The sequence below is a fragment of the Sycon ciliatum genome, chromosome 13 (assembly GCF_964019385.1).
Source record: "Sycon ciliatum chromosome 13, ocSycCili1.1, whole genome shotgun sequence".
NCBI lineage: Eukaryota > Metazoa > Porifera > Calcarea > Leucosolenida > Sycettidae > Sycon > Sycon ciliatum.
The window spans coordinates 2,672,876-2,685,585 of NC_088655.1; the positions used below are offsets into that span (position 1 = coordinate 2,672,876).

General features: G+C 48.0%; 1 protein-coding gene across 5 annotated transcripts in view; it reads left to right on the forward strand.

Annotated features, from left to right (window-relative positions):
* Positions 1–11,240, forward strand: part of LOC135829793 (ras-specific guanine nucleotide-releasing factor RalGPS2-like) — a 32,566-nt gene extending 21,326 nt beyond the window's left edge. For 4 of the 5 annotated variants that reach the window (XM_065342174.1, XM_065342177.1, XM_065342178.1 and 1 more), the window contains 14 exons: positions 3,116–3,256; positions 3,604–3,654; positions 3,914–3,997; positions 4,212–4,301; positions 4,735–5,177; positions 5,337–5,491; positions 6,775–7,071; positions 7,394–7,490; positions 7,940–8,013; positions 8,257–8,366; positions 8,740–8,847; positions 9,115–9,208; positions 9,749–9,846; positions 10,438–11,240. In XM_065342174.1, coding sequence (XP_065198246.1) covers positions 3,116–3,256; positions 3,604–3,654; positions 3,914–3,997; positions 4,212–4,301; positions 4,735–5,177; positions 5,337–5,491; positions 6,775–7,071; positions 7,394–7,490; positions 7,940–8,013; positions 8,257–8,366; positions 8,740–8,847; positions 9,115–9,208; positions 9,749–9,846; positions 10,438–10,491 — 1,896 coding nt within the window. In that variant the 3' untranslated portion in view covers positions 10,492–11,240. The remainder of the gene's footprint in view (positions 1–3,115; positions 3,257–3,603; positions 3,655–3,913; positions 3,998–4,211; positions 4,302–4,734; positions 5,178–5,336; positions 5,492–6,774; positions 7,072–7,393; positions 7,491–7,939; positions 8,014–8,256; positions 8,367–8,739; positions 8,848–9,114; positions 9,209–9,748; positions 9,847–10,437) is intronic. The other variant, XM_065342176.1, reaches the window with a different exon arrangement.
* Positions 11,241–12,710: the final 1,470 nt, after the last annotated feature.

The window sequence follows — 12,710 nt, forward strand, 5'->3', positions numbered from 1 at the left end:
ACTTCACATTCCTTTCGCTCAAGCCCTTCAACATGGTCGTGATGTCTCCACTACTTACAATAATGTTTTTCCTGTTTGCAACGCAGGGTGGCACTAGAGTCGCTCTCTTCAGGTTTGCCATGCCAGTGTGGTACCGCCAGTGTGGTACGAGGGTGCTGGTGATGGTGATGGTGTCTTGACGTACTTGTGTTGTCTTTGGGAGCCACTTTGCCGAGACAAGTGGTAGGCACTTGTCTCAAGACCCTTATGTCACCAAGTGCTGGGCGCAGAGTACAGTAATCTGATCATGTCACGTCGTCTTCACCACTCCTGTCCGGTAGTTATTTTGTTTGCCAGTACTGTACAGCAGCTATACATCATACTGCATTGTACTGTATTGTACTGTACATGTACAGCTATACATCACACTACATTGTACATTGTACATGTGTACCTTGGTGTCTAACACTTGTAGTATTATACTGCTGGTGTTTGTCCCCTCTCTAGCTAGCTCTCCAGCTCTTGACACACCAGACACCATAGCACAGGCTAGCATTCCTATCTTCTAGAACTTACCATCAGTTAGCATGACACTGAGCATGATGTGCAATTAATTGTTAAGTCTGGGTAGTATAGTGATAAAGCTATCATGTTTGGTGTAGAGGCTGTAATTTGTGTGAGATTGCAAATTTCTGGGAAAGAAGTGAAGTCACCCTGTGGGGCAGTGAGTCTACATCATTGTAGGGCGGTGAATGCTAGTATGCTGGATGTGGAGATGTGAATACAGTGTGTCAGATCCTTGGGTTGTGAATTCCCATGCCGTGTGAATTCATGGTTATGCTCCATACATGCAGATCGATAATAGTAAATAGTACTTTTATCGATAGAGCGTTGCAATTCTGAATAGGCAGACAAGGAGGATTGCGCAATGTACAAACCAGCCCGTGATCGGTGCTGTGTCCGCGAATAAAACGCCTTCTGATACTGAACATGAAGTGACTTTTTCATTGAGATGATGAACAATTTATCTTTATTGAAGAGCAGAAATCAATTCAGACACCACTTTCTAGTAGTTGAAATCCTGACATGCGAAACAGGATTGCACAATGCGTAAGCTACGGTGTGTATCTGTATTGTAAAACTTAGAATGTTAGAATGCCAGACTTGTTAGTACTTTAGCACTTGTGTTATGCAATAGGGAGTTGGAATGTAGCTCTGATACCAGAATGTAGTATTCGTGCAGTTGTTGAATTGTAATTTCGTGCCCATCAAGATATGTAGGTGCTTCTTGGCTCCTGCTGACAAGTGTGTGGCATTGTAGAGTCCATTCTTGCTGCTTAGATTCGTCAATTACTCGATGGTGATGATGATGATTGTATGGTTGATAACTTCTTTTGGGATGTATTGGTCAGCTTTGTCGGTGTCTCATCACCTCATCAGTGCTGTGGCAATCCTTGCTTCTGCTGCTGCTATTCATGGTACATTCCTAGATGTCCTAGAAGTGGTATGTTGGGAGTGTTCCAGGGTTGTGTGTGTGTGCATGCTGCAGTTGCCATCAGTCCAATGAGGAATGTCCTCTCTCCACCTTATTCATGGTAGCAGGGTCACAGCTGCTCCTTTGAACTTTCCGGACATGCCCTCTGCATCTCCTGGTTATCTGTGTGTGTATGTGTGTCCATTGTCAGTAGCTGCTCATAGTAGCTTGTTCTCACTTTTTCAGTACATGCACTGGTGTTCGGTGAAGGTCCCATAGCTGTACTCAAAGCAACGCTGTGTTGGCCTGCCACCTTGCCGCCTTCTATTGCACTACTTGTACATGTACATGTAGCTGTGGCTGCTTTGCACTAAGACTGTAAGAGTCCCAGACCACTGTAGGCAGGTGCTGAAGGGTTCATCATACCAGCTGGCTGTGGCGTGGTATTTTTTTGTTGTGTTGCTGGACTCCTGAGCTCAACCACTGAGCACCACCACCATCACACTGTACTGTAGTGTGTAGCATGTGGACAGTGCATTGTTTCTTTTTCTTTTTCTTTTTAAAAAAAACGTGACGTGCTAGTATTGTACGGGCAACAGAACATAATGACGAGACTCGTAGAAAGAGAAAAAGGAACCCTGCCTTGCCAGTTATTTGGACTTCGGGGGGGGGGGGGGGGGGGTCGCCATGGCAAATAGAAATGGAACAGTGCATTGTGGCACATGCAAGATGTACTTCTAGGGGATAATTGCCAATAATTCCACTAACTTCATACCTATAATGAGGCTGTTGATCTTGTGTCTATGTCACGTATGTGTGTCTGTGTGATGTATTGGAACTGAAGCAGTGTCACGTTTTCTAATCGTGCTCATAGGATTCTTCTCTGCAGACTCTAGTACAGTCTGAGTGTTGGGGGGATGTGTGCTAATTCTGTATGTCCTTGCTGGGATAACTTGACTGGGCGTTGAGTGCCTCTTCATCTGCAATGATTAGTAGTGGCCATTGTGGCAATTTTGGAGTAGGTTGGCTTGCTAAAATGGTGATGGTCCTGTTGTGGCATTCCTGGCTGATTACATTCCTCTTTCTGGACCACTTTATTGGTGTCTATACATGAACACATGACACACCTGTGTAGAGATTCACAAATGAGCTGGGTCATACTCTACACTCTCTACACGCTGGTGATGAATCGTGCATTGGAATGCTCCGTGCTGCTATATACCTGCATATGATGTATTCTATGCGTGATTGATTGGTGCATATCTGTAGACTGTCTGGTGTACTATAGTATATACCATGCATGGTCTTGGCCATGACGGTAACTGACTGGGTTTGTCAATATTTGTATAGTCAGTGTACAGTGTACAGTACTTAGCTGTACTCATTGGTGTGGTTGTGATGACGTCGTGTTGGCACTGTGATGAGTTGATGATGTCATGTTGGCCACGCAACGATGTAATGGTAATGTTGCATTAGTGGTGTAAAGTAAAGTAAAGTTTGCACGTCCGCGTTACCACCGGCTATACAATTGCGTTGAAAAACACAACCAGTGGTGTGTCTACTTGAATGTGATGATGAATACCCAGTGTCTCTCTGCTATCAATTCCTTGCCAATGTTTGCTTTGGTTTGTGTTGTTGTTGTTGTTGTTTTGACCTGTACAGCTGCCAATACGGAGCGATGTTATTCAGAGGAAGGGACGATCGTCCCAGCGCAAGTCATGTCGTATCGACAGTCGCCGATTCAGCATGCCTTCGTCGCTGTTCGATCACAACCTTCTCTGCATACCGCCCACTGTTCTTGCTGTAAGCCAGGGAGAGAAGGAGGGGGGGGGGGGAGAGAGAGAGAGAGAGAGAGAGAGAGAGAGAGAGAGAGAGAGAGAGAGAGAGAGAGAGAGAGAGAGAGAGAGAGAATTCAGCACTTGTTGTCCAATGTTGTTGATGAATGCTTGCTTTGTGTACTATTCATAACTTACCTGGGTGCACTGGCATGATGGTGTGTCTGCAATGTGCTTGAGGTGCCGTATATTATTTCAAGCAGATCTTGCTCTACTCTCATCTGTCTCATGTTGGCTGCCACTCTCCTACACACACTGCAGACTCTGATGACTATTCTCTGTGTGTTGTGCATGCTGTGTGGTGTGTTGCTACAGGCTCAGATAACTCTGCTAGACCTGCCACTGTTCCAGGCCATTCCACGCAAGGTAGGTCGCTGCTGCTGCTGCTGCAATGAACCAGGCCCTACCATATTCATGATGGCGGATGCCTCTCTTAGTTTTGACCATTTCCTCGCAGATAAGAATGCTATAACACTTCTATTATCACCTGACGAGTAGGCTTGATAGCACACTCGTGAAAACTTGTCGAAATGTTGTTCAAGAACCAGAAGTATGTTCTTCTAAGTTGTGGCAACTGGAAGAATGCACACATGACCACTATGTTCTGTGTTCTGTTTGTTTACAGGAGCTGCAAGCATGTGATTGGAACTGCAAGCTGAAGCAAAATGTGTCGCCGCGAATCGTGGCGTTCATCGCACAATTCAACCAGGTAGGTCTGGGAGTTTGAGATGTCACAGCATGTCTTTGTGTCTGCTTGTTCCTCTCTCAGGTGGTGGTAGCTCATGCCGATCTGTCTATGTTGATAGCGTTACTGTTGCTGCATGCTAAACTCATGTGTACATTATGTGTGTGTGTGTGTGTGTGTGTGTACGTTTGTGTACGTGCATGTGTGTGTGTGTGCGTGTACATGTGTATGTGTTTAGGTATGTTATTGGTTGGTGCGTGAGATCCTCAAGGTGGCCGAGGTGAAGGCACGGTGTGAGCGCCTCACTCACATCATCCACCTAGCAGATGTAAGTACTACCAATACTCAGAGTTTACCAGGAGTTTCCCTCAAACTTGCTTGCTTGGCACGTTTGCCGTACGCGAAATGAGCTGTGAATCATGCTTTAGTCCCAGCACACTGTACTGATGACCCACGGTGCTCGGTCTACTTGTTCTTCAAAGTACTTACAGCTCACACATGCATGTCTTGCCGGGCACAGCTGGAGCTGCCTGCATCAACTTACCTTCATTTTACTGCTCATGGTGTTGGTTGTGGCCGCTTGCTTTCATCTTGCAACAAGTAGGGGAGGATGAAAAATTCGTTGAAACCCCAAGCTTCACGCATGAGCCGATCATCAGGCAACAGTGATGAGATAAATCTGGTTGCATTCATCTTATTCTGGTAGCTCAACCTCTGCTGGTTCTGTGTTTGTTGCGGCATGTTGTGGTTTGTGTTGGCAGGCATTGCTTGAACTGAACAATATCAACAGTTTGAAGGCAGTCATGTCGGCGCTATCCAGCCAGCCCGTGTTCCGTCTCTCGCAGACCTGGGACCTACTCAGCAAGAAGGACCAGGCCACCTACACACGCCTCAGTAACCTGCTGTCAGAGGATAACAACAAGGCTGCTCTCCGGGCGTACATGGAGACCGCCGCTCGACCTTGCATCCCTTTCCTGGGCATGTACCTGACCGACTTGCTCTTCCTGAACACGGCACGGCAAGGCGCTGATCCAACCATGGCCCACACCAGCAAGGAGCGCATGCAGGCACTCATAGACAACATCTGCGTGCTGCAGATGTCTAGTTACGAGGAGCTGGAGGATAACTCTGGTGTACGCGATTACATTCAGTCGCACCGCTATCTGGACGAGATGCAGATATTCGAGGAGGACCAGCACTATAAGTAAGCTGTCCTTCTCTCTCCCGCTTTCTCTCTCTCTCACACGCACGCGCACACACACACACACACACACACTCATTCACCCTCTATTACAGATAGATCCTCACCTCCTCTCCTGTGTGTGTTCTTACTCGGTGATGTGTTGTTTGTTTATTGCTGTAGAATGTCGTTAGCCCTGGAGCCTCCGTTTGTTCAGCCACGGCCCTGTACCACAGCCAGTAGTACAGTTGCCAGTACTAGCACCAGTAACTCTTCACTGACATCGGCATCATGTACTGGTCCATCGTCTGAGTCCTCGCCGGTCCCAGTGGCTAAGCGTAAGCAGAGCATCTTCACACTCATACACACCCTAACGGGTCGTTGCAAAAGTTTTTTTAGTTGTCCCGAAAACGAACATCGTCATTTCGTACTCGGACCCCCTCTCCTCCCTCTGAAATGAACGCAGCCTGCTATGCTGGGCGATGAAAATCGCATGCATGTACATGTATATGTACAGTGGCGGTCGACTTGCGATTTTGGCTCGACAGGCGGGCCAGCCCGCCTGCAACGGGATCTCGGGGTTGTACACAAATCCACACCAAACCTGTAGTGCGTTTACATGGCAAGCGGGCTGGCCCGGCGAGGCGGGATCCCGCCTCAAGGCACCCGGGATCCCGGCTAGGCGGGCCAGAAAAAGCACATAAACAGACCAGCCCGGGCCAGAGTTGTATTATTATGGGGTCGACACTGTGTTCATACTACAAAATAGGTACTTTTACCTTTTGAGGGAAGTTATAAAGAGGATTCCCGATATTGTCTTGAAAATCTATGAAGCTTTTTGTACGGCAACAAGAAGGACGTGCTGTGAGCACTGTTTATTTGTCGACATGCATGATTGTATTTACAATTGAAGGGGACCTACTTGCAAAACACTTTGATATGGACAAGTAAAATGTGAAAAACAGGAAAAAGAAACGAGGTGATACAACACACCAAGCACGTGCCACATAGCGCGAAAAGAAATCAGCAGAAGAATACATTGTGTGAGAAAAAAAAGTTCTTAGGTTTATAACATGAGTATGGCTTGCAGCCCTGCGTTTCAGCCCAGGGCAGCACACTACAGTCGTAGTGTGTTCATTGCATACTCACAACGGGCTGGCGTGTGCTCAGCGCATATAAACTCACTGCGGGCTGGCGTGTGTTCAGCGCATATAAACTCACTGCAGGCTGGCGTGTGCTCAGCGCATATAAACTCACTGCAGGCTGGCGTGTGCTCAGCGCATATAAACTCACTGCAGGCTGGCGACCAGCCCGGCCGTGCACATGTAAACACTCTGGGCGGGCGGGCCCGCTAGCTCCAGCCCTGGCTGGAGTTGCACATATAATAGGCCCCTTAGTCCTTATCCTATACTCCTGTGGTAGTACATGCTTCATCCATACCTGCGCTTGCTTTCCTCTGCAATGTGGTGTTGCTGGAGTCACTCGTACTTGCTTGTAACCTGTGTGCATGGTTGTGTGTGTGTGTGTGTGTGTGCGCGCGCGCCTGTGTGTGTGTACTTGTGTGTACTTGTGTGTACATGTGTGCGTATGTGTGTATGAATGTAACGCTGTGTACATACAGCAGGTGGCGTACTGGGCACGCGTTCGGCCGTCTTGTCCCGTGCCTCTGCACGTGACAATGCCGGTTCTCTCTCGCTATCACGCAGTCTATCTCTGGAGCAACCTTCAATGCTGCAGGGGCATCGCCGATCGCGCAGTAACTGTGATCGGCAAGACTTCCTCTTCTCGCTGAGTGTGATTGCTCCGGAGGCAGCTTGCGGTCCACGTCACCTGATCGACGGTAGTCTGATGTCCTCTACGCTGTCTGTCGGCTCTGAGGGCACCATCACCTGCAGCTCTAGTAACGGCAGTGCTGGAGGTAGGATGTCATTGCTTGTGTCATAATGATGTCGTGTTTGTGTTGTGATGATGTCATGCTATGTGCCTCAGTGCTCTGTGGGAGATGATATCATACAATGCTGCTCCACTGTCTAGGTAGTAGGGTAGTTGTATGGTCATATCGGGCTGCATTCATGTATTTATTCTCCTGTACGGATATTTTTCTTGTGAAGAGCATGCGCAGACCATTGGTCATTTTTGCATTTTGTATTATTGTTGGCTTGTACTTGTGTAAGTAAGTGTGTGTGTTAACATTAGTATTTTGTGTATACGCGCGGACGTGTGTGTGTGTGTGTATTTAGATATTACGAGTGTGGAGGAGACGAATGTCGTTGGTGTTGCAGTGCGCTGTGAGGAGTCTGATGATGACAGCGAGAATTTGCTCAGCAATGAGTTGTGGTAGGTGCTCTGTGTGTTTGTGTGTGTGTGTGTGTGTATCTGTCTGTCCGTCTGTGTGTGTGTGTGTGTGTGTGTGTGTGTGTGGGGGGGGGGGGGGTCACAGCAGTGTACTTGAAGTCTAGTCGTTCTCATTGTACCTATACACCATTACCGTGTAGTCATGCTTACTGAAATCCCAATGAATAAACCAGCGCCTTGCACCAGTGCACAGCCCAGTGCACGTAGGCTTTGTACTGCACAACACCTGGTTGCAGGACACTGACTCGCTCCGTCGCTTTTTTTGGCTGGGCTGTAGACTGCAGCGGCTTAATTGACGTCAACAGATGAATTTCTCTGCTGCTCCCCTTAGGCTTTGGGTATATCATCTGTGGTCGTTGTGTTGTTTTGTTTCGTGTGTTGTTTTGTTTCATCATGTGTTTCTGTTGTTCTGAATGTGTTTCTGTTGACAGTGATAGTGATGATTACAGTGACTCTATGGATTCTCTTCGCTCAAACTGTAACTGGGACTATCCGCTCATTATTGGTAAGTGTGTGTGTGTGTGTGTGTGTGTGTGTGTGTGTGTGTGTGTGTGTTTGTGTTTATCTCTGTCTGTCTGTTTGTATGTCTGTCTGTCCAAGCATAGGCATTGGTTTTGTGCATGCCTATACCGGTATGTGCCTGCGTGTCAGACTGCTTGTCTGAAGCCAGTTTAGTACATGCCCATCTTAATTCTGCCCTTGCCTGCTCTGTTTTGCTGCTTCTCCCTCTCTCTTCACATGTGTATAGGTAATGTTCAAATTCGCAAGGTACAGTCAAAGCGTGATCTCGAGCCTTTGTCTCCGACCACGTTCCGAGCAAGACAAACGGGATCACTGAAGAGCGGGGCAGGGGGATTTGTAAGTTGTCTGCGTTACTTCAAAATCTACTCTTGTGTATTTTTTCTTGCAATGTGTTGCTAGAGTATTGTGTCCCTGTTGTACAGTCCACTACTTTCTAAAGTACATACGGGTTTTGTGGCACACAGAGTGAGGATTAGAGCTTATTCTGCTTCGAAGTACTTTTTCTTTTGTGTGAGCGTCGTTGTGCAATCATCCGGCAGCGATATCCTCGTCCTCACAACGTGTGTGTGTGTGTGTGTGTGTGTCCGTGTGTGTGTGTGTCCGTGTGTGTCTGTGTGTGTGTGTGTGTCCGTGTGTGTATGTGTGTGTATGCATGTGTGTGTACATGTGTGCATATTCCTATGTGTCATTGACATACATGTACTTGTAGATACGTCCATGGAAGACCACGTCGGCACGTGTGTGTGGCAATGCGCTCGCCTTCTTCCCCGTTTCCAGTACTCGTGCAAGTAAACGCAAAGAACGTCGCAATACCACGGTAAGTTCTGATACCCACTCGCTTGGCTGCTACTTTCTCAGTTCATACCTCAATATTATTATTATTATTTATTCATATTTTAATAGGGCAGTTCCATATATGAATCTCTTTCTTTCGGTCTTGAGGGAGTGAGAGGGGAAAGGGGGGAAGGGAAGGGGTTGTTGATTGTTCTTGCAGGACATTCAGGAAGAAAATTATGCGCGTAGCTGAACATCTTGTGTGTCTGTCCGTGTGTGTGTGTGTGTGCATGCGTTTATCGTTCTATAGACGTCCAGTGAACCGTTTCACATCATCGATCTGGACAGTGATGCAAACATATCCTGCGACAAAGCACGCACCATCTGCATAGCTCGACCACTAGGTAAGAAAGCTACTACTGCCATTCCTCTGCCTTTCCTCTATGCAATAAAGCAACGCTGCTGCTGCTGCTGCTGGCTTGCTCTGGTCTCATTTGAAGTAGAAGAACTCTTGATTAGACGTACCCCCATGATGGGCAATAGGAACGTGTACTTAGTATCCAGTGGACCTTTTATACTCCGGCATGAATCACTACACCCGTGCTCCGGACAATGTCTTTCTCAATGCAAGGTCACAATGCTGCTGCTGCTGCTGCTGCTACTGCTACTGCTACTGCTACTTGTCACAGCATTGCCCATGCTATTGTCCATGCTGAACATCTGCTAAGCAGTGCTTACACTTAGTATGTGCACACAGCTAAGTGTGATTTCACTTTTCTGCCTTTTTTCCACTTTTACAGCCCTTTCGTTTTTCGTGGTCCCTGCCCAAAGGCGGGGTGGGGGGCAGGTTAAAGCATTGGATCAGTACCCAGGATATTGTACGTCCAATGGATATTGTAACCGTTGTTTTGTTTCTGTCTTGTTGGTGTTGTGTGTGTGCTCAGAACTCGCAGTGGTGTTGAAATTTCAAACGGAGGAGGAGAGAAACTCGTGGCTGAGTGTTATCAGCGATACCATAGCAAAGTCTGGCCAACATACTGAGGTAGGCACTGTGCTGCTAAGTCAGGTCCTTGTGATGTCATGTAGTGGTGCCATGCTGTGATGTCATGTAGTGATGTCATGCTATGATGTCACCATGTGATGTCGTGCTGTGATGTCATGTGGTGAGCTAGGCTCTGTGCTGTAGATTGTAGTACTAGTAGCAAGAGTCCATAACCCCCAGAGTGTGCAACGCGCGATAGGGTCTTGTCACGACTCGTTTTCAACATTACGTCATTTTCATGTAGCGAATGTCGCGGCCTGCACGCGCAGCTACATGAAAATGACGTAATGTTGAAAACGAGTCGTGACAGACATCTATGTGGCATTGCACACTCTTGTTTATGTACTCTTGGTAGTAGTAAGTACAATCATGTACATTGTATTGGATTCCGTGTAGTGGTATTGTTCTGTGTATGCATGCACACGTTAACTTTCACAAGTCATCATCCTGTGTACAACTCAACTGTATGTTCTCAGTGTTCAATCATGCTTATGTAACCCTACTTGTCTTTCTGTGTGTGTCCGCGTGTGTCCACGTGCATGTGCATGTGTACTCCATGCTCCACGTGTGTTTGTGTGTTTGTACGTACAGCCTGAACCAGCTCACTTGCTGATAGATTTCAACGAGCCACTGTGTACTGCCTAGTAATAGTGTGGTCACGCAGCCGCAGCTCTGTCTCTGCTCCGTCTCTGCTCTGTCTCTGCTCCGCCATCTTGTGAATAACTCTACTCTCTCTGTGCTAGCAGAGCAGCGCGTGTGATAGCAGTTACTGACACTGTGGCTACTATCTACCAGCTCTACACTGACAGTCTATAGACTGTGAGTCTACTACCAGCTCTGCAGTGAGTCTACAGACCATGTGTCTATCAGCTCTGCAGTGAGTCAGTCTACATGGACTGTATGCTATCTTCTATAAGCAGCACGGCTGTCTACGTGTTTGCAAGTCGACTGATTTATCATGATTCGGATTTCCGACCCCTTCCCCTCGTCCCCGTCCATCGCGCACCACTTGATTGAACACTGCTACCTAACTTGATGGCGTCTTTAACCGATTTGTCTCTTTTCTGCCACTTGACAATACCAGCACTGGCAGCAGCACCCAGTGACGGTGATGAACAGTGACGACTAACAATGTAACATACTTGCACGCCCCCCGCTCCTCCTCCTCCTCCTCCGCCTGTCCCCCGCACCCTCACCGCACCATGCTGTGTACCAGCTTCCTATCCATTGCAGCAGCAGCTGCAGCAGCCACACTCGCGCCCCGTTGCACGGGACTTGACCATCACCGAGTTGGTGTATAGCTTCGTGCAACCGTGTGTGTGTGTGTGTGTGTGTGTGTGTGTGTGTGTGTGTGTGTGTGTGTGTGTGTGTGTGTGTGTGTGTGTGTGTGTGTGTGTGTGTGTGTGTGTGTGTGTGTGTGTGTGTGTGTGTGTGTGTGTGTGTGTGTGTGTGTGTGTGTGTGTGTGTGTGTGTGTGTGTGTGTGTGTGTGTGTGTGTGTGTGTGTGTGTGTGTGTGTGTGTGTGTGTGTGTGTGTGTGTGTGTGTGTGTGTGTGTGTGTGTGTGTGTGTGTGTGTGTGTGTGTGTGTGTGTGTGTGTGTGTGTGTGTGTGTGTGTGTGTGTGTGTGTGTGTGTGTGTGTGTGTGTGTGTGTGTGTGTGTGTGTGTGTGTGTGTGTGTGTGTGTGTGTGTGTGTGTGTGTGTGTGTGTGTGTGTGTGTGTGTGTGTGTGTGTGTGTGTGTGTGTGTGTGTGTGTGTGTGTGTGTGTGTGTGTGTGTGTGTGTGTGTGTGTGTGTGTGTGTGTGTGTGTGTGTGTGTGTGTGTGTGTGTGTGTGTGTGTGTGTGTGTGTGTGTGTGTGTGTGTGTGTGTGTGTGTGTGTGTGTGTGTGTGTGTGTGTGTGTGTGTGTGTGTGTGGCTGCCCATCACATTCATCGCTGCCCACCACAGCGGCGATCTCCAGCCCGGTGAAGCGTAGCCGGCAAGTGAGTCACTATTATTTATGGCCAGGTGTGCCTGCCTGGCACTGCACTACACTATCTAGTTTTGTGTTTCTATCCACACTCACACACAGCTCACAGGCTCTCCGCGTTCCTTTCGTCTTTTGACACTTGCTTCCGACGGCAACATCAAGCAACACATACTCCCTTTCTGCCCGTTCCGCCGCATTATTACTTCACATCACGCAGCCCCTGTATCCATGCCGACCGTCTTCTTGAGATCCATAACCAAAATGCTCGATTTATTCCGGCCGCTCAGTTATTTATGATCCACCTACCGAGAAGAGCCTTTCCTCCTATTTCAGGAATATTATTATTCTGCTGTGCCGTTCCATTCTGCTGTGCCGTTCCGTTCTGCTGTGCCGTTCCGTTCTGCTGTGCCGTTCGAGGCGCAGGCAATTCCTCTTTTCTGTCGCCCGTTTTTACTTGCCACACACACAGTTGCTTGGTTTGTTGTTTTTATCACGTGTATGCAGTTGTAGTTGTGGTGTGTCCTTGCCCACATTGTTAGTTAGTGCTCGTGCTGTTTGTCTGCCCGGCATTGTGCTCTTCAGGCTCCGGTTTAATTTTTTTTCCGCTCTTTGTGCTCTTTGTCTGTAGTTATGTAGAAGTAGGTCCCCCCCCCCCCCTCCACACACACACACACACACACACGCATTATTCCTCTAGTTGTACGAGCTATTCTGCGGAAACGCGCACCCTAGCGAATGGCGCCTCACTTCCATCTCCAGTTAGGTCCCGCGTCTTATTCTTCGTCAGCTCTTACGGCACGCGTCGTTAGAACAGAGGGCAGAGAAACACAGGCCGTGCTTTCTTCGTTGTCTTTGCTCCTTATTATTTCTTGCTCTTTTCCCTATGGACAGCAGTAT